This window comes from Zootoca vivipara, chromosome 9, assembly GCF_965207765.1.
Source record: "Zootoca vivipara chromosome 9, rZooViv2.hap1.1, whole genome shotgun sequence".
Classification (NCBI taxonomy): domain Eukaryota; kingdom Metazoa; phylum Chordata; class Lepidosauria; order Squamata; family Lacertidae; genus Zootoca; species Zootoca vivipara.
Genome location: NC_142592.1, coordinates 43,428,021 through 43,449,974, shown reverse-complemented (window position 1 = coordinate 43,449,974; position 21,954 = coordinate 43,428,021). Strand labels below are relative to the sequence as shown.

Genomic DNA, 21,954 nt, shown 5'->3' with positions numbered 1-21,954 from the left:
CTTGGAAATAAATTGTCAAAGGAAAAGGTGACAAGATGGAGTACAAGTTAACAGGCCTACCGTGTTTCCCCTTTTTTAATACGTAGTCAGAAAGTAAGCCATGGCAGGGTTTTTAACCATTTGAGAGCTATAAGACATACCCCGAAAATAAGCCATACTTCCGCACCAGCTAGCAGGACCCAGCATGCCGGCCGCGACAGGAGGAGGAAGCCTGCCGGGTCGGGTCAGTGCCCGGAAGCGGCGGTGGCTGCTTTAGTGCCAATAAAGCGTGCAGCAGTGCCGCACGGAGCACCAGCCAGCAGGACCCAGCTCCTGCAATGCCGGCCGCGGCAGGAGGAGGAAGCCTGCGGGGTCGGGTGGGTGCCCAGAAGCGGTGGCGGCTGCAGCGCTGACAAAGCGTGAAGCAGCGCCGCACGAAGCACCAAGGGCACGAGCGGCAGGAGGAAAGAGAGAGAGGCTCGTTACTTGCGGCACTTTAAGAGAAGCAGCCAGAACCGATCTCCATATTCCGAGCCTCCCTTTTGCGCGTGCGGGCATGTTAAAGCCCCGATCACTTCACTCCCCACTTCTTCCTCGCCATCCCTCCCTTTCACGCATTGCCTTGACCCCGCAGCCCCCCTCCCTGGCCATCTTCCCCTAAGTGCAGCGCTGCTTCGTGAGCGCTGCAGCCGCACGCTCTCTGTGTGTGCTGCAGCCGCACGCTCTCTGTGTGTGCGCGTGTCTCTTTCTTTCTCTCCCTGTGCGTCCGTCTCTGTGTGTGTGTGTGTGTGTGTGTGTGTGTGTGTGTGCGCGTCTCTCTCTCTCCCCCCCCGTGCGTCTCTCTGTGTGTGTGTTTGTGCGCGTCTCTTTCTTTCTCTCCCCGTGCATCCGTCTCTCTCTGTGTGTGTGTTTGTGCGCGTCTCTTTCTTTCTCTCCCCGTGCATCCGTCTCTCTCTGTGTGTGTGTGTTTGTGCGCGTCTCTTTCTTTCTCTCCCCGTGCATCCGTCTCTCTCTGTGTGTGTGTTTGTGCGCGTCTCTTTCTTTCTCTCCCCCGTGCGTCCGTCTCTCTCTGTGTGTGTGTTTGTGCGCGTCTCTTTCTTTCTCTCCCCGTGCATCCGTCTCTCTCTGTGTGTGTGTTTGTGCGCGTCTCTTTCTTTCTCTCCCCGTGCATCCGTCTCTCTCTGTGTGTGTGTTTGTGCGCGTCTCTTTCTTTCTCTCCCCCGTGCGTCCGTCTCTCTGTGTGTGTGTGTGCGCGCGTCTCTTTCTCTCTCTCCCCCGTGCGTCTCTGTGTGTGTGTGTGTGTGTGTGTGCGCGCGTCTCTTTCTTTCTCTCCCTGTGCGTGTCTCTCTCTCAGTGTGTGTGTGTGTGTGTGTGTGTGTGTGTGTGTTTGCGCGCGCGCGCGTCTCCCCCCCCCCACAGAGAAAAGGTTCCGCTTCGGCTCGTCATTCAGCCGCGCGCGCGCGCCAGGGGCATGGGCCCAAGCCTCGTCCCCCTCGCGCTTCCCTCACAAGCATCTCAGAGCGGGACGGGTCACGGCCTCCCTCCTCATTCCTCGGCCGGCGTGAGAGAGCCCGGGGAGCAGAAGGATCCCAGGTTTAACCCCCAGGTACCCCCAAGTTTGAAATTCTGGAGAGCTGCTGCCAGCCTGGTTGACAGCAAAACCTGGATAGCACAGTAGGCTAGAGTGTGGTGTTTATAATGTGCGCGGAAGAGAGCACCGAGTGTCCTGAGCCAGTGGGACCCAGTTGTACCAGCACTTAAAAAAAAAGACACCCCCTGAAAATAAGCCACCGTGTGTTTTTTTGAGGAAAAAAAGTTATAAGACGGTGTCTTAAAAAAGGGGAAACACGGTAAGTATAGAAGGATACAGCTAGAGACACCATATCCACCACACCCAATACCATAACAAATTGGGTTTTAAAAATATTGTTTTTTAAGCTCTGTATAAAGAACTTTTGATTTGTTTTTAAGTAAAATTAAGAGGATATAAAATTTTAAAATCAAACAAATCCATTTCCATGGTGTCAGAACAGGATTTTCCAGTGGGCAAAGAACACAGGCCCAGTATTATGATCCACCCACAAAACACAGCCCAAAGGATGACAACACAGGCTAATTTTTATTGTTTTAATTTAGTTGTATCCTTAATAACTGCATTGTCACCTGCCACTTTGAGGACTCTTTTAGGTGGAAAAGCAGCGTATAAAAATCTGAATATATATATATCAATAAAATAAGTAGAAAATTGAAGGTTTACACTGGAAAACTAAGGCAGGGCAGCTCAGAAGAAAACAACCCAAAGCAACCACACTCAAGAGGAGGAATCTGGGAAAAAGTGGGGCAGGCAAATCTTGTGGAGATGCCAGAATGAAAACTGGAGATGGGCGGTTGCAATGTGACACCCTGGTAGAAGCTGGGAAAGCCAGCTACATGCTACACAGAAGCTATGTATGCAGAGGCATCACCTTACAGATCACTCAGAGGGTAGCCCTTTCGGATGCAGCCCTGGGAAGGGAAGCCACACCTAGGACTTTTTATTTATCTCTGGGCACACCATCAAATGGACACACACACAAAAAAAGGTAGGGTCATTCAGAACAAGAGATAGTTTAGATTGATTGTGAGAAGAGATCCCTGGGTTGTCAAGAGGAAGACATGCAGCCTGGCAGTATAAAAATAAGCCAAAGCACTGACAAACGTAATTAAGTCGACCATCCTCAAAAGTAAAAAGAGAAAAAAGGCAAGCATCTCAGGGCAAGACTCCTCCCTGACCCACCCACCCCCAATTCATAACCTGATGAGTATCCTAAAAGAATCTCCCCCTTCCCAATCACAGCAATACAGGAGGTAAGCATTTGAATTCTTTTCTCTGGCCCTTGCACACCCTCAGTGATCAGAACTACATGGGACATATAGGAGGAGGAATCCTTAAGACCACCATTGTCATAACCTTGCAAGCATACTCTACACCAGGCATGTGCAACGCAGCAGTGAGACAAAGCATGTTTTGTCACACAAGCCAGTTTTCCCTGAGAGGAGCCAGCTTCGTAGCCTAGTTGCCACAGGCTAGCAAAAAGGGCTTCCCAATTAGGGAACAAATGCACGCAGCATAGTGTAACATCTACAGTCCTGAACTGGGTGCCCCCACCATCAAAGGGGACAGGTGAGCTGAGACTAAGGGCAGGGCTTATTTTCTGCAGGAAGACCCACATTTGACACTTGGACTTCTATTTTTTAGGTGTCAAGTCCCAGTATACTCTCACAACTTTTCAGCCACTAACATGCCCTTGATGTTTCTTGCCTGCCTATTTTGCTGCTGACATTTCCATTGTTGTGTGGTGTGTTTGTTAACCAATTGTTTTGGATTATAAACTATCTTGAATACCTTGCAGTAGAAGAGTTACGTGGATATAAAGGTTTCTAAAACAAGGTTACCTGAAAACCGCCTGCCCATATACACAGACCTGCTAGATTTCTTATATCTGAGGATTCCATACCAGTAGCACCATGTCTTATGGACCATCGTTTGGTAGCGACAGCACTACCCTGGCACTCTTCCTTCTGCCATATGTGTTGCTTTTTCTTTTCTTTGTTTTAGACATCTTTTTAAAGACTTATTTCAATTGCCCTAGCTTTGCTAGACATGGTGCTACCAGCAAGGACTCTCTGATCTAAGTAATCCAACAGGTTATTGAAAGCTGAAACTTGTACCAAATATTTTGACTTTACCATTATTATGATAAGGTGGGGATTAAGGAAAACATTGTTGCTTTTATATATCATGTTTTATACACTGCTTGAATACTTTTATATTGAGCTGGTTATAAATGTTCATAAAATAACAAACATGTACTTTATATACAAAATCCAAAAAACAGATGCAAGATTTTATAGCACCTTTCCCCAACCAGATGTCCTCTAGATGTTGTTGGACAACCTCAATTATCCCCGATCATTGACAACTCTGACTGAAAGTTGAAGTCCAGAACATCTGGAAATCAAGTTGGGTCAGGCTGTTATACAGTGCTGAACATATTGCAGCTTGAGAACTTCCACCACCACCTTCGTTAATGAATACAGGCAGCGACCATTTTAGGTGCGTCCAATTGGCACAATCGCCAACGCATAGTCCTTTTGGACACAGAAGAGGGAAGAAGGGAGCACATTTATACGCATTCCAGCGACACGCATGCAGGGGCCAGGAATAGAAGCCCTGTGCGAAATGCTTGCTGCCTTTACAGTAGTACAGAAATCTTGCACCTCAATTTCTTTAAATGGTATGAATTCCAGGTGTCAGATAAAAGAGTATGTTCCCCGGTCTCTGTCTAAAGGAGCTGTTTTTCCTCTAGCCCTTAGCCTCCCTAGTTAAGAGGAGAATTCAAGGCTGAAGAAACACACTAGAACCAACACACACCAGCTCACTATTCCAAAATGTTCTGAGCCAGGCATCCCCAAACTTCGGCCCTCCAGATGTTTTGGACTGCAATTCCCAACATCCCTGACCACTGGTCCTGTTAGCTAGGGACCATGGAAGTTGTAGGCCAAAACATCTAGAGGGCCGCAGTTTGGGGATGCCTGTTCTAAGCTATTAGAAGATGCATTCCTACAGTTAGGACAAACTCACCCAAATAAATATCTCCAAAGGATCCGCTACCGATTTTTCTTCCCAGCCGATACTTGTTCCCCACTCGAAGCTCCATGATTCAGTTGCTCTGGGAATAAAACAGAGGACATACAGGGTAAGATTAGAAAGATGACCTAAGTCAACACATTCAGCTACCATATGAGGGACCCAATATTTATTCCTGGTGTGGGGAACTCCCCATCAACCCTGGCCACTGGCTATGCTTGTTATAAGTGATGGGAGTTCAGCAACATCAAGAGGTTCCTACCCCTGGTTTATTCCCTCTTCAATTAAAGTTTTTGGGTCCAGTTTTGCTGCCTAAACCCTTGGGACTCCCTCACTGTCATAGTAAAACCTTCAATTTAGTAAACAGTAGTCTGATATTTCTTAACAGGTTTTTTTTTCCAGGCGGGGGGGGGGGGCGTTCAGAAGATGTGGGGAAGTAACAGTTCAACCAAACCAGTCACCTAAAGTAACCTTGACTGCAAGGCCAACTTTGGCTGCCAACGTTACCTAGAAAAAAGCCTCAATGAAATCAGTGAGACAGACTTGAACATAATACACGCTTGGAACCAGGATGCGGGTCTCTGGCTAAAACAAAATGGTTAGCGGAGAACTTTATGGTAGAGAAAGTGAACCCATCTCAAGGACAAGCCGGAACTCTGCACCTGGCATGCATTCCAATGAACTGGGATTTGGGGCTCTCAACATTTCTACAGTATTCTGCTTCACTTTCCTTCTGGGCAGTAGCATGGTAGTACAGGACAAATTCCTCAATCACATGGTTCACAACCAGTTACTGGGCCCAAGGTGCACATCTGGATGCCACATTTGACACTAGGCACACCATATGTTTCCACACATCACACTCATGAACATGAGAGATCCATCCAAACCCCAGCACTACCACCTTCCCTTCAGCCATGCATGCCAACTTCTTCCTTTAAGCCTCTGCCAAATGTTGTTCTGGAGACTCCCAGCAATATCCTCTCCCAGAAGACCACCATCTTGTGTTTCTCCTGTTTCCTTCTGCCCGCCCCACCACTGTTCCAGTAATGTGGATCTGTTTGAAAGACTGTGGCTCTTTTTAAAGGATGCTGCTGTATGGTTAATTTATGTAATGCATATTTATTAATGTACTGTATGCAGGCTTTGCTCTCCTGGGTAGGTAGGCTGCTTGAAAGAACAGGCAAGGATTAAGCAGACAGGGGGTCCTTTCGCTTGATGGAGTCGACAGCTTCATTTCTGCTGCACCCCAAGGACTACAATATGCCAGAATAAGCAAAGTAAGCGGAGTTCTAGTCATATCCAAACCAATCATGTACTGCACAAAGAGAAGTGGTGGAGCTTAAAGGCACACATTTCACTGTAAGCTTTAACAGGGCATCATGAACCCTAAATACCTAGTTCCAATTACTCAAAGCACAACAGAAGGCAGAGCCCCCTGCTAAATCATGTACCCAAGCATGCAGGATTGTTAATCTGCAAGGACTACAGTTATTCTCTTGTCTTAAAATTCAAGCAGAATACACAACTGAAGTACAGCCCTGGGGAACAAAGAGGAATCAAGAGGTTATATTTGAGCAAGAAAATAGGATTCATCCCTTCCACTACCCCAATTAAAACTAGGAATGTAACTGCATATACATTTGACTCGTACTCTAACTTGCTCTCAATACAAGATAAGGGTTTTTTTATTCCTATAATAAACACTGGTGACACACAAACCGGAAGGAGCCAGCCGTTTTCAGAAGTTACTCTGGAGATGCTTGATCCCTAAAGGTTAGGAGTTTCCTAGGTTTCTCTGCCAGCTCTCTTCAACACATAACCCAAGAGTACAGACAGAAGTAGGGACCGGCGTATCAGCAGCTAGTAACCCATCTGACTCAGGACAGCACTGGGCTCAAGCAAGCATGGGCCCAGCTGCTCACTGTGGTTTGCAGTTAGTTGTGACTTTTTAACTTCCTGCAAGATCAGGGCTTAAATCAGAGGTACCCCACACAGCTTTACAACAAGCCTATCAGCTGCCTGGGCTTCAAACTCATTTTCTAAAAAACACAGGTGTTGTTCGGGGGTGGGGGTGGGGGGTGGAGACAAAGAAGGATATCTCCCAATTTCCCTTTCATAAAGATAATAATGAAGCACACACCTAAGTACCTCCAGTTTCATCAGACTTGCTTCCTAGTAAGCATGCATATGATCGAAACATTAATAAGGCAAGCAATGCTTTGGAGTGGACAGAGGGTTCGGAGAAGGCAGCAAGACCAGTTCATGGCAAGGGCAACAACAAAATCAACCAATCACCTCAGGAATTGCTTCTAGGTGCTGGGGATGGAAACACTTACCCACCCACCCTGCTGCCACATCAGTTTCTCTCCAAACTCTCAGGCCTTCACCTCCTCCATCCAGAGAGACAGAAAGGAATTAAGCCAACTCTATGGCCTTCCTAAAACTAGAGCAACAGCCCTAGGCCAGTCAAGATGCCAGCCAAGAATTCCCTCTTCATGAAACTAGAAAGACTCCCACACACTCTAATGCATATACTCTGCATGAGTGGATGCTTATACTATATTAATAGCCACTTCTATCTCTCTCCCTCTTTCTTTCTTTCTCTCTCACACACACATTCTAGAAAGCTGTATTCGAATCAGCACCACACACAAACCTACTCTACATTATGTAAATGCAATCATATAATAAAAATACCGGTATGTGTGCATACAAACACACAGCAGGCCCCACACAACTGGCATTCAGCACTTTACAGTACAGCATAGGCAACCCCCCCAAGCAGTTATTGTAAACAAGAGGACCTCCATACCAGCTTTCCTTGATTTGCTAGAAATCAAGGATGCATCGAGGGCTACAGTAGGCCACACTGTGTGAGAGCTGACCAGATATATAATGGATGCTTCTGGGTTTGAAGAATTGGGGGGAGGGGGAATATTCCATATCAGCTTCAAAGGATTGGGGAAACAGGAGTGTGCACATAAATATAGCAATACTTTTCTAAAAAGCAATGTGCCACAACAGATATTTGCTTCCTTTCCTCTTTCCTCTCCATTTCCCTTCAGAGCAGTTACCAAAAAAAGAAAAGGAGCTAAAGAAGGCAGATCAAACCACACACAACAAATGCAAGCATTAAAAGGAGATAAAAACTGATAAGATCATCTCATCACTCAGCCACAAGTATAACTTAAAATTAAATCACCCTCTTTCAGCGCCAGAAGCATCTTATAAAATAGGGAGGGGGGAGAATAATGCCGCGGGGAATGAGAATTAGGCAGCAGAAATAGCAGCAAAACTTCTATTTACTATACAATCCTCATTACAAATCCCTGAGCTGGTACAAAGAAGCAACATTTCAGAAACGATGTGGGGGTGGGTGAGATCTTGCCCCCCTCTTTACCCCCCTCCCTACAAAAGCGAACCTTCCCAGTGCACAAAAGGAGGTAAGTGATTTACAATAACAGCCACTTCCTCCCCCCTCCCCCTCACAATACCCACCCTATTTGTCAAATATAACATTTTTAGAAATTCAACAGTGTTTACTACTGGTGTACCCCCCACCCCAACCCAAAAAAACCTCACAAACAGCCGAAGGTTGGAGCCAAGGGGGGAGAGAGGAGAAAAGAGAGATACCCGTTACTCACTACCAATTGTTTGTGAAACCCATACACAGATGTTAAGTATAGGAAACGGAAAGGGAGAAACTGGGGGGGGGGGAGCAGCAATCGCCCCCTCCTCTCAGAAACAAACACACACACACACACACTGACTTGGGCATTAGGTTGAGCATAACCCCCAATAAGTAAAATTTAAATATATAAATATAAAGTAGTGGAGCCATTTCTGCATGTAGACATCAAGGGGGGGGGGGGAAGAGCCCCTCAATGTGTCCTTCCGAAAGTGAAGCCGGGGGGGGGGGGGAGAAAGATGCCTGCATAACCCTTTGTCTCCGTCAAAAATTAAAACACACACACAGAGAGAGAGAGAGAAAACGAGCCTTTTGTTGTCGTCCCCCCGTTTCGGTTACAGCTTCCTTCTTCGCCTGTCACTAATTCCACTGGGGGGGGGGCAGCCCAGCCTTGTGTGCGTTGTGTTGTGTATGTGTGCGTTGTGTGCTGTGTGCTGTGTGTGAGCGAGCGAGCGAGAGCCTCTTCCCCCTCCCCCCCCGCCTTATCCTCCTCTCTCAGCAGAAAAACAAAGGGACGGAGGGGCCGCCTTTCCCCCCGGATTTGCACCCCAAAACCTGCCCGGATCCCCACAATATTCACCCTGCCTGGAAGGAGCCTGTCTGCCGCTTCTGCTCCCGGGGCTGTCAGGGAGGAAAGGCGCCGGGGAAGGAAGGATGACGGAGGATTGGGAAAGGCGGCCGTAGCCAGCTCTGAGCGCCGCCGCCGCCGCCGCCGCCGCTTCCTCCTTCTCTGCGCTCTGCCTGCTCAGCTGCCTCCCTCCTTCCCCTCCAGCCTCCCTCGGTGTGTGTACAGCCGAGGCTCTCGCTCATTGAGTTTCCATTGAGTCTCAGGGCCAAACCCACTGATGTCATCCTACAAAGCCCTGGGCCCTCCCTCGGAGGTTTAAAGGGGCAGCAGCTTGTTTTTGTTGCTTCTTGCTTTTTGCGAGGGCTTCCTGGTCGCCCACGCTGGCAACCGCTTTTTTGAAGGGGGGGAGAATAAACACGCGGGGGACGGGGGTTATGAAATGGCACGCTACCCCATCCCAAAAAATATGTACCGGCGCAATTTTGTGAAAACTGTCTATCTCACACCTGCACCGCAGTGCATCGCAATCGCGCTGCGCGGAATCCAAAAGAACGGGCGCCCAATGCCTCTTGTCTTGGTAAACGGAAAGGCTCTCATTGCTCGGCTCAGGACAAGAGAGGCTGCAAGCTTCTGCACATATTAAGCTGGAGGGGAAGCTGAACTCATCCTAACTTTCTGGGTAGCTTTTTAGCAAATCAATAATCCACAGACAGATAAACACCTCAAGATCAGAAAAGTTATATTTTACGCACTCTAGACAAAGGGCTGAGATGTGGGAGCTTATAGTCTTAAAGCCTGGCCCAATGTAGTGAGTGCATTAACAGCCAAATTTTACAATTTTTTTTTTGTAAATCCCATTAAGACTTCCTACCAAGTCCTCTGACAACAAAGGGCAGTGTTCAGTAGGATAGCACCTGCACTGCATGCAGAAGTTCCCAGGCAAGGATCAACCCTCAGCATCTCCAGGGGGTAGGGCTGAGACAGAAACAGGCCATCATGCTGAGCTGCAAAGACCAAAGGCCTCTAACACAGTGTAAAGCAGCCTCCGGTGTTTCCTAAAATCTCCAGATTGTGGTTTGCTTTGCATAACATCCAGCCTGTATTCTGGAGAATGTGAGGTGTTTCTTTCAAGTCTCCACACCAAAATATTTTTAACACTCTAGACTCATTGCAACATCTATTTGCTTTTGTTTACTTATTGGACCCTGAGCCATTTGCAAGTGCTATTCTCAGACATGTCTGTGCAGCCATCAGCATGTGCTGCCTGAGGCAGTTGCTTCAATCTGCCTCATGGTGCTGGGTGGAACATCCCAAGAAACTCGCTTAGGAATGGGCTGTATGCTTGTCTTGAAAACTCAGCTTAAAGTCAAACACAAAATCCAAACCATAAACATTTCAGGCTGCGCTATGTCATTTGCATTGCTTGTAAAAATGACTTTTCCTCTCCCCCATATCTTCTTCCAGCCAATAGTTTTATCAAACAAAATTTACTTGATTTGAACCATCAGCTTTTGGATCATTCATATACATACCTGTTTATGAATGTTCTGAAATGGTTCACATTTCTCTGGATGCCCTAGATCAAAGGTCACAAGACAAGCAATGACTACTTCCTGAATATTGTGGGTCCAATTCTGTGAAATCCCCCACCCAGGCCCTCTCCCTGTTGAACTTCCAGCACTTAATTGCAGCAGGCAATTTAAGTTTTCTGATTTTTGTTGTCCTTAACCGATTTCATCTTTATTGTACCTCTCGTAACCTTACTGTACACCACTTGGAGATTAAGGTCATACCCACACCATACATTTAAAGCACATGTCTTATCCCAAAGACTCCTGGGAACTGTAGTTTGTTAAAGGTGCTGGGAGTTGTAGCTCTGTGAGGGGCAAGTTGCCCCAAGATACTTTGGGGAAAAACATATACTTTAAGCGTGTTTTAAATGTATGGTGTTGATTTGACCTCTCCATTAACAAAAGTAGAGCAGATAAAAAGGTTGGTAGCATCTATCATCAAATAATTGCACAATACGGCAATTGTATGCTCTCATACAGCAATTGCCATATTAGACATCCTTGTCTTGCTTAACTGGAGGTGCTGAGTAGCTTCCTAGAACACAGCCTGGCCATCCTTCCAAATCAAGAGGAGTGCATAGGTATGTATCATCATGTAATTCAGCTGAGGTGCCCAGCCCTTTTTCCCTTTCCCTAAGCACCTGGGAGTGGCTGCAGTCTGTGGTAGCCAGAGGAAGCCAATGTAGGACCTGAGATTGGGAGGGGAGCCATGTACATCACCTTGCGCTCCCTGGAGGAAAAGGTGGGATATAAATGCAATAAATCAATGGCCAAAGTAGGATTCCTACAAAAAAACAACAACTAGTGAAGACACAAAGCTTGGTCTGGATTCAGCAAGCCCTGTTGCCTGTGGCTAATATTTTGTCTGGTCACAAAACTCAACCTGGGTCTCTAATGTGTATGTGTGTTAGTGATGATTCCACAATGGTGTCCTTGTATTCTGTTTCCCAAATTGTTAATTTCCGCAGTATATTGGAGCTTTCCCACAGTGTAAAAATCACTTGAGGAAATATAGTAGAAGGTTTAGCGCCCACCCATTTCCTTGCTATTTACATATGGTTTTTTTCTGGAAGCAAATAACATGGGCACGAATATTAAACTTGCACTATATTCTGCTATATTTCCAGAAATGGCTTTTATGTGGTGTGACAGTTCAGCTATAACTGAATTAAAATTAACTACGGTAGTTAGGGAAACATAGGCAAATGGAATAAACTGTGATGTGAATGCAGCCCAAAAAAGGTGGGTTTTTTTAAACATAATTCATAATTAATGCCTCGAAGTCACTGCCACAAGGATGTGGTCAAGGCCAGTAGCGTTGATGACTTTAAAGGGGATTTGACAAATTCATGGAGGATATGTCAAGGCTGATAGTCAAGCTATATACTGTATATTCCTGCGTATAATACTACTTTTTAACCCAGTAAAATCTTCTCAAAAGTCGGGGGTCGTCTTATATGCCGGGTCGTATTTCTTATACGGCGAGTATATCCCAAAATCTATATTTTAACTGGAAAAGTTGGGGGTCATCTTATACGCCCAGTTATATGCCGGAATAAACGGTATTTAAATTTGTATGCAGCTTTTCCACGTAAATATATGCTCAAAGTGACTCACAACAGAACAACAAAAATGCAGATCAAGATATCATTACAGTAACAAAATACTAAGATGACATTCACACCAGACATTTCAAACACAGTCAAGACTCAAGACACATCGCTTTCCCCGTGGAATCCTGGGAGCTGTAGTCAAACCTCTTGCAGAGCTTCATTTCCCAGCACCTCTAGGAAACTAAGAGTCCCAGGATTCTCTGGGAAAGCTCTGAGCTTTCAATGTGTGAAGTGGGTGTTACCCCTATCATTTTGTGACATAACATGACAATCCAACAAATAACTCATGTTAAAGACATCATAAAACCAACTATCCACCAGTGGCTAATATGGGGATATTTTGGTTGCCCTGTTATATCTGGAACAATTCCAGACTTCTTCACAGCGCTTTGCATTAGCTTTCTGGGCAATTGAAAACTGAGGTCCAAAGCAACTACGGTACTGTACTCTATTCCGAACTTAAAAATGGAAAGCGTAATGCTGGTGGTCAACAAAAGAGGTTTAAAGACTGTCTCAAGGCAAATCTTTAAAAATGTAGTATAAACACTGACAACTGGGAAACACTGGCCTGCGAGCGCTCCAGTTGGAGAACAGCCTTTACCAAAGGTGTTATGGGCTTTGAAGACACTCGAACTCAGGATGCAAGGGAGAAACGTGCTAAGAGGAAGGCACGCTTGGCAAATCCACACCATGATCAACTCCTGCCCGGAAACCAATGTCCTCACTGTGGAAGGACGTGTGGATCCAGAATTGGCCTCCACAGTCACTTACGGACTCATTGTTAAAACCGTGTTTATGGAAGACAATCTTACTCGGCTACGAATGATCGACAAAGAAGAAAGAAGTGTTGACAAAGCTCCAAGAATCCACTTGGATTTCTTTTACTCAGCTTTACGCTTATTATGCAGAGAAAGGAAGATTCTTGAGGAATTTGAATATATCAACAAGCTGGCTCTGTTATCAGCACCCAGAACCCCTCATTGTTTGGCTCATATGCAAACTAAGCTGGCCTAAGATAAAATGAATTACAGCCACACCTACAGGAAAGTAATGCTGCAACAATTTACTCTGTCACCTCCCAATGTTCCTAAGCACCTTTTGCCCATGGGAGCATAGCAGCTCAGACAAACTCCAGAAACACATCTGTTATTAATTTATGCAACACGTTCATCTAACCAGCGGAGTCTACGGAACTGTGTAAATGTGTCAGGATTGCTCTAGGCAAAGTTTAGGATGTATTGACCAGACCTCAACAAGTTCGCTGACAAACGCTTGCCATTGGCATGGCTAGACTGAGAAGGCTATGCATTAGAAGATTTTGGCAGGAAGGGAAGAAAAAGTGCATCCCCCCCCCCATAGATTTTCCCACTCTTTTTTACCGTATGGTTTCATTTTACTTCAAACTTATGATTTTCAGGTGCATGCATTCAGTTTTAGGGACTCACCCTGTACCCCAATATTTGTCACTCTGCTCCGCTTATACTTAACACAAAGACTTGCACAGCATTGATCAAAAGAGGCAAAAAAGTTAGCAGTCTTGGATTGTCCCTCGAATTGCCTGTTGTCTTGTCCTTGGCCTGGAATAAACAGATATTTTTCTTCTATTTTTTTAATGGTAAGTTTGGACACTGTTACTTTTTTCTGCAAATTCCTTTCACAAGAAGCTAAATCTGACTCCTGCACCACTCTGTCTTAAGGTTTTGTGCTCCATGCCTTTTACTTTTTAAAAACTGGATCAATTTATTGAGGGATGTGGGGGGGGGAAACACTGGGGGAAAGGAAGAGATGTACTGGTAGCTCAGTGCGTAGTTCAGCCTGTGCTTTGCATGCACGAGATCACAGCTTCAATGCACAGTATATCCAGTTGGGGCTGAGAGACCCTGATTGAAACCCTGCACCATCTAATGCACTTATAAAATTATGCCTTTATTAATAGGTGTGTGTGTGTGTGTGTGTGTGTGTGTGTGTGTGTGTGTGTGTGTGTGTGTGAAATAACATTGCAGCCCTAGGCATGCTTACTCAAGAGTAAGTGTCAATATGTTCAATGAGGCTTACTTTCTAGTAAGTGGGTTGCAGTGAACTAAGTTCTACTCAGAGTAAACCCACTGAAATTCATGGAGCTAAATGAATTGCGGCCATTAATTTTAATGGGTCTACTATGAATATAATTTGCCCAGTGTGTTTAGGATTTCAGTCTAAGGCTACAATGTTGTGTACTGTACACTTCTCAGGGAGTAACTCACATTGAGCTAAATGGGAATCTGCTTCTGAGTAGACATGTGCTGTATAAGATTGCACAATAACAAGCCCCAACTCATAATTATGAGAGAAGGAAGCATGAAAAAAATTATTGAGGGACAAAATCAACATGAAATTCAACGTGATAAAAGGGCATTTTGGTGCACCCTTAAAAACAAACAGAATTGCAGTCTAACATCACTTTGTAAGCCTGACTTAGTAAGCTTAAGGCTAGTTAATGCAAGTAGGGGTTAAGATCAAGAATTTTATTCCTAGACTTAGCTAGATCATGCCCCTCACCTGGAAGGAAGTTAAGTACAGTATCTCCCATTGTTTGCTCTCCATCATCTGAGCTCACTAAGACAGGACTTGTGTGAGCTTGTTCGTTACAAGCTCAGTCCCCGTGCTTAGAGCTATTTCACTATACAGTGTTTTGTATCCCAAGATTTCTGCCTATGTTTACTTTCTGCTGCATGGAATAACACATTAATCTGGCATTTGGAGTTTGTAAGTAAAGCATTTACATTTACTACCGTAATGATGTGGTTTGTTCATTGCAATGGGGTAGAGAGGGAAGCGCTGTAAGCAGCTAGAAACAGGATATTTGAAAGGTCTAACAGCCTATTATTCCCCTGCTTCACTGTGCTGTATAATTCTGTGATTTTAAACTGTTGGGGGCAGTCTTTTGATGGGGAGTATGTTTAGCCTTGTGCTTTAGACCTACGGAGCCAGGCAATTATTTTATTATTTACCCCACACAGGTGATCTATATTTATTTCCACCCCACAATTCCAACATGTGGCCTGCACTTCAGGAGTGGCAGACTGGATATTGCTAATTTATTAAGGGAATAAGAGTATAAGGCAGAATCTTATGCACCTATAAAATTATGTCCTTATTAATGTGTGTGTTTTTTATAAACAAAAATAACATTGCAGTCCTAGGCATGTTTACTCAAGAGTAAGTGTCAATATGTTCAATGACTGCTTCTAATGACATCCCTTTTTGAAAGACACCATTATATCAATGTATGTGGAACTACCGGAATTAAGATTGCCGGAAGAAATATCAACAACCTCAGATATGCAGATGACACAACCTTGATGGCAGAAAGTGAGGAGGAATTAAAGAACCTTTTAATGAGGGTGAAAGAAGAGAGCGCAAAATATGGTCTGAAGCTCAACATCAAAAAAACCAAGATCATGGCCACTGGTCCCATCACCTCCTGGCAAATAGAAGGGGAAGAAATGGAGGCAGTGAGAGATTTTACTTTCTTGGGCTCCATGATCACTTCAGATGGTGACAGCAGTCACGAAATTAAAAGACGCCTGCTTCTTGGGAGAAAAGCAATGACAAACCTAGACAGCATCTTAAAAAGCAGAGACATCACCTTGCCGACAAAGGTCCGTATAGTTAATGCTATGGTTTTCCCAGTAGTGATGTATGGAAGTGAGAGCTGGACCATAAAGAAGGCTGATCGCCGAAGAATTGATGCTTTTGAATTATGGTGCTGGAGGATACTCTTGAGAGTCCCGTGGACTGCAAGAAGATCAAACCTATCCATTCTGAAGCAAATCAGCCTTGAGTGCTCACTGGGAGGACAGATCGTGAAGCTGAGGCTCCCATACTTTGGCCACCTCATGAGAAGAGAAGACTCCCTGGAAAAGACCCTGATGTTGGGAAAGATGGAGGGCACTAGGAGAAGGGGACGACAGAGGACGAGATGGTTGGACAGTGTTCTCGAAGCTACGAACATGAGTCTGACCAAACTGCGGGAGGCAGTGGAAGACAGGAGTGCCTGGCGTGCTATGGTCCATGGGGTCACGAAGAGTCGGACACGACTAAATGACTAAACAACAAAAACAACAATGTGGAACTACGGTAAATAAGAGGCCTAGAACAGCAGTCAGGGAGAGAAACTTCGAGACACAGGGGGAAGGCACAGGTTAAGGGAACAGCTACCAGAAAGTGATTCAGCACAGAAAGTATAGAAAGAGAGAGCAGGATGTTCAGAGAGAGTTAGGAGTTAAAGAAAGCTTGTTTAAATAAAGTTATTCATAGTAGACCTTAATGATAATTAATACCACAATTATATGATTCTACGAATCAAATTTAACAAAGATATGCTAAAAATACAATGCCTTTTCTGAAAGCTAAATTAAAAAGTGTTTTAGTGCCGGATTAGAGGGGAACAATTAACATGATGCTCTACTGGCTCATCTATCTAGTTTGTTATTGTGCACATCAAAACCACATGCCTTCAAAAGGATGGAAAAGGAGCATCAAGGTGATCTACACCTGTAGAGATGTTGAACTACTGGTTTTTTTAAGATCTAAAAGATAGAAAGAACATTGGGAGAGAGGGGACACACAAGAGGACAACAATGTGATTGTGATGTCATGTTGATAACCCATAAAAAGTGACTGAACAAAGGATGCCTCCAAACCCAGTATTTTGTGGAAGAGATTCAAGTGTATACCAGGAAATTTGTGCAACTGAAGCAGGTTAAATCATTCTGTTGCCCCTAAAACAATATATCCCCTTTAAAAATATTAAAATTGGCTATTTGTAGTTAGGAAAGTGATGGGCAGCGCACTGAAAAGTGTGCAGAATGAACAAATAATGAAGGGCAAATTGAATAAATACTTCACAAGCAAATCAGAGTGACTATTCATTGTCATATAACTTCTCTGCAAATATATTGGAACAAATGCTCAGTAAAGGCCATATACAATCTGACATTCACATAAACTTTGTGCAAGCAAATAAGGGTGAATGCTCAAGAGACGGGTTGTCTGGAAGAGCACAATTCCAGTGGGTGGGAGTTCCGCTGTAAACGTCTAGTGGGGAAGCACCCCAGGCCAGTGAGGACTGCACTAATAGTGCACTATCCTACCTGAGTTGAAATAAAATTATTATTATTATTATTATTATTATTATTATCATCACCATCATCATTTCTATACTGCTTTTACCCTCTGCCTTAAGGGACATCTTTTGTCTTTTTTGACAGACAGATGCCCACAATGTTACTCTATACCAGGCACCCCCAAACTACGGCCCTCCAGATGTTTTGGCCTACAACTCCCATGATCCCTAGCTAACAGGACCAGTGTCAGGGAAGATGGGAATTGTAGTCCAAAACATCTGGAGGGCCAAAGTTTGGGGATGCCTGCTCTATACAGCTTTGTATTTGTAAGGGGGAAAAAACATAAAAGCTGCTTACAACTTACATAAACATAAAAGTTCCACCAAACATAAAAGTTAACACTCCAATTCTTTCCACACCACCTACAGTTGGCTCATGGCCAAGCTGAGTGAGACTCAACTATCTCAGCTACCCAAGACCAATGACTTCTTGTCCTCATAATCTTTCCATTTTTAAACCCGCCTTCTTCGATACCTTTCTCCAGCCTTTTATCTTCTGCAATGAGGGCTTGGGGATTCAGTGTACTCTAGGTAGTCCTCAGAGGCTATGAGAAAGACAAGCTGTCAAGCAACCAGCAATGGACAACATTACCTGCCCAAGTCAATATCAAGTGGTGTCATAGAGGCTGAGTTTACTTCATCAGTAGCTTAGGCTTCACTCACCTGACAAAATGGCTCTTCATTTGTGAGGAATCGGTGAGGTGGCCTCATTTCTGAAGATCCGAGCTCTTCCATCATAACAAAGGCCAAGCCAGGACTGGAACATCCCTAGTTCCTTAGTCAGAGCAAAGTTGCCTATTCCAGACTTTTCATATCATGGAGTCTCTCTGAGATAGAGCTCACAGCCCCCCCCCCATCCAGACTCCAAGTCACAATCACAATCCCTATGGCAACTGTCATACTTGGTGAATTCGTAGACATGAAGGTTAGGCAACAGTCAATAGATCTCTGCCTCATGGTTTGTCTGTGAATTAATGGATTTGGCCTCCACCCCACCTTCCTCTTGTCCTAGGCCCCCTCTTGAGAAATACCGATATACTGAATTGTTTTATAGTCCTAGCCTCCAAAATGTCACTGTGGTGAATCCTAGCACTTCAGTCAGCTATGTGGACCACTGTTTATAACCTGGATCATCCCAAACAATGCTTTACTAAAGTGGAGCAACAAATAGATTGTCCTTCCAGCTGACATGGAATTCAAATACCTTTAAGATCTGGTCACATCAAAATCCTATACAGTAATACCGAAATCCCTGAAGAAGTGTCTGAAGAAGTGTGCATGCACACAAAGGCTCATACTAATGACAAACTTAGTTGGTCTCTAAGGTGCTACTGGAAGGAATTTTTTTGTTTCGACCGAAATCCCAGTTTCAGCATCTTAGCAATTCTCCTCAGGGCCTACCTGCTGGGCCTTGATGGGTCATATGATCTAGAGACCAACACCTTTTAATTCCATAACATCTGATTTCATATGCTGAATGCTCAAGCAAACTTCCCTTCTGAGTATGTGGAATATGTTGTCTCAGCACTGCACAGCTGTGAATCATCAGAAAAAGGGAGTATTGCAGGTCAGGCCAACTTGGAGACTCAGAGGCATCCACAGTGACTGGGACAATAAGGAGCAATTCACCAGTTTTCTCCCACTTAAGCTTCTTATGCTGCTACCTTGAAGAAGTCCCTTTATGGAAGACCCCTTGTTCTGAAGGGAGCAAGAGTTTCAGCCTCTGGTCACGTACTTAGCAGGAAGTTAGGATCTGAAGCAAAGTGGAGATGGCAGTAGTGGAACTACTACTCATTAAGTCAGCACTTACTACCAAGTGTTTGTGGGTACCCCAGTGCTTTTCATCAGGCCGTGGGGTACCAGCAGAAGTATGCTGAGGTGTGTTACAGGAAAGGGCAATAGTTCGGAGGCAGAGCTTCTGTTTGTATCCAGAAAGTCCCACTTTTAGTACTTGGCATCTCTGAAACCCTGCTAGAGCAAAGGTGGGGAACGTCCAGACCATTGGCCAATATTGGGCTCACATTTGGCCCATGAGACTATCTTCCCCAAACCATATCCATCTAGCCCCAGATACGTGATATAATCACAGGCAGAGGCACAGCTGATAGAGGCACAGCTGACAGTGCAAAATCTGGAACCTGAAAGTGTGCATTGGCAAGGTAGAGCAGGTGTCAGCTCCAGGGCCCATCCCCTTCAAAACAGTGCACAAAGCTCTTTGCAAGCCAGTCACCAGGTGTCAAACAACCCATGTGCAAAATTTGGCCCCTTGGGCTAGGCCAGACACCCCCAAACTTCGGCCCTCCGGATGTTTTGGACTACAGTTCCCATCTTCCCTGACCACTGGTCCTGTTAGCTAGGGATCATGGGAGTTGTAGGCCAAAACACCTGGAGGGCCGCAGTTTGGGGATGCCTGGGCTAGGCTCTGCTAAGGATCTGACCCACAAGAGCCAAACGGTTTCCTCCGCTCTGCCATACACATTACTGAGCTGGACGGGCTAATGATCTTTCTCAGTACAAGACAGCCTCCTATGTTCCTATGAGGGCTGTCCAATAAAACAAAATGGCCCCTCTCAGACAAAGGAATTACAGAGGGACCCTGGAACCTGAAGCTGTTGAATTACAATTCATCAAGAGGTTCAGTTCCAATCACTTAAGGGCTGAACTGAGATAAAGTTTTTATGAATCAGTATTCACATGCTAATTAGCTGCCCAGGATGTCTATGTTATCACCAGCCACTGTTTTGTGAATGGCCATTGTTAGCGCAGTTATCATTGTCTGTACTTTCTGTGTTTTGTTTCCCTTTGACCTCGCTGTTTGCAATGCCACCCCACCAACCTGTGTGTGCATATTAGATAAGCTTATATGCCATAATAAATGGGTTGGTCTTTAAGGTGCCTTAAGGCTCTGTTGATTTTGCTGCAACAAACTGGCATGGCAACCCCTTTGGAAAATGTTTCTCCTATTCTGAATATAAGAAAAGCCCTCTTGGGCCAGACCAGTGCCTGTCTAGTCCAGTATACTGTTCTAACCAGATGCCTATGGTTGCAAGCAAGACATCACTAGTTCTCTCTTACACAGTGATGGGCAACCTTTTGAGCTTGGTGTGTCAAAATTCGCCAAAAAACCGAGCATAACTCGGGTGGTGTGTCACTTCGAGAGAAAAAAACACCATAATTTTGCGATATTTATAGTTTAAATAACAAAAATGTATAATTGTAATATATAACTGTATTTAATAAACTGTATTTTTGGGGGGTGCAAAAGTTGCTTTGCTTTTTTGGGGGGGTGCCCCAAAGCTGCAGCGCTTTTTGGGGGGGAAGGAGAACAGAAATAAATGACGAATAATACCTTCGCTGGAACTAACACGCAGCATCGACATAGTCTGCCAAAGCTCCCAAAAACCCAGCACAGAACGGGTTAAAAAACGAATGCTGTTACACCCAATCATCGTCTGCCAAAGCGCCAGAAAAAACAGCACAGAAAAGGTAAAAAAACCAATCTCTGGCTACCAGCAACAACAACAACAATAACAAAGGACCCGAGTTTTAACAGCGGAGACAAGCTGTAGGAGGAGCGGGAGAACAAATGGGGGGGGGGAATAACAACAACAGCGTGAATGGGCCAATGGGTCACGTGCCAGCAGTGAGGGCTCTGCGTGTCACGTCTGACACGTGTGTCATAGGTTCGCCATCACTGCTCTTACACTTTGTTCCCCAGCAACTAGCATCTCAGCCACAGTGCCTCTGATTCTGGAGATAACAGTCATCATCCCAGTAGCAGACAGTATAATGGGGCAATGGCTCTTACCTGACCTCCTGACAGCTGATTCACTGCTGCTTGCCAGGAGGGGACGAGAGGCAGTGGGGAGGTTGGCAAGGTGTGAAGGCATTGGTGGAGCCAACCTGTTGCTCCTGCTGGCGCATTTGCACCGCACTGATCTTCCCTGCCACCTTGTTCTTCCCCACCCTGGTAAGCAGCAGCAACTCAACCGTCAGGAGGTCAGGCAAGTGCTACTGACCCAGCACACATCCACTACTGAGTCATCACGATTATAGCCACTGATCACCTTATCCTCTCTGAATTTGTCTAATCCCCTTATAAAGCCATACAAGTAAGTAGTGATTGTCACCTACTTCTTGTGGAAGTGAGTTCCATTTGTTTAACTATATATTGTGTGAAAATGTATATTCTCTTGTCTGTCCTGAATCTCGCAACAATCAGCTTGGTTGGATGCACTGGTGGAGGAAGAGGACGGGAATGTACCGCCCCTGGCAGCGCAATACCAACAGGGTGCCATTGCGGCTGTCCCCTGCCTGGCGCCCCGCCCCCAGGATGCACGCCAGCCCCGCCTGCTCTCCGCCCCCTGGTGCTGGATAAGCTCCACTACTGGTTGGATGACCCCAAGTTCTAGGATTTTGGAAGAGAGAAAAACTTATCCCTATAACTTTCTTCATACCATGAATAATTTTATACACCTCTGTCATGTTCCCCCCCAACTTGTTCACAGTTGATCATACGTGCACCCCTGGATTATTTGAGGGCACCTGCTCCTAGGAACATGTGAATATAATTTCTGCCATCCTCCTAAATCCTTCCTTTAAAAGAAATGCACACAAAATTATGTAACTGGGTTATCACATCCACTGATAAATAAGCACCTTGGCAATTTCAGAGCTATATCCCATAACAGAGACTCATGGGACTATTCTAGTGAATTTTTGCAATTCTACCAAC

The 21,954-nt window shown here is 45.1% G+C and overlaps 1 protein-coding gene across 2 annotated transcripts in view; it reads right to left on the bottom strand.

The window, feature by feature from the left end:
• CSNK1E (casein kinase 1 epsilon) overlaps positions 1 to 9,089 on the bottom strand; it is a 42,225-nt gene extending 33,136 nt beyond the window's left edge. The window contains exons 1-2 of one of the 2 annotated variants that reach the window (XM_035127002.3): positions 8,881 to 9,089; positions 4,604 to 4,691 (exon numbers count right to left, since the gene is read on the bottom strand). In XM_035127002.3, coding sequence (XP_034982893.1) covers positions 4,604 to 4,679 — 76 coding nt within the window. In that variant the 5' untranslated portion in view covers positions 4,680 to 4,691; positions 8,881 to 9,089. Of the gene's footprint in view, positions 1 to 4,603; positions 4,692 to 8,609; positions 8,855 to 8,880 lie in introns of those variants that run through there. The other variant, XM_088652084.1, reaches the window with a different exon arrangement.
• Between the last annotated feature and the right edge of the window lie 12,865 nt (positions 9,090 to 21,954).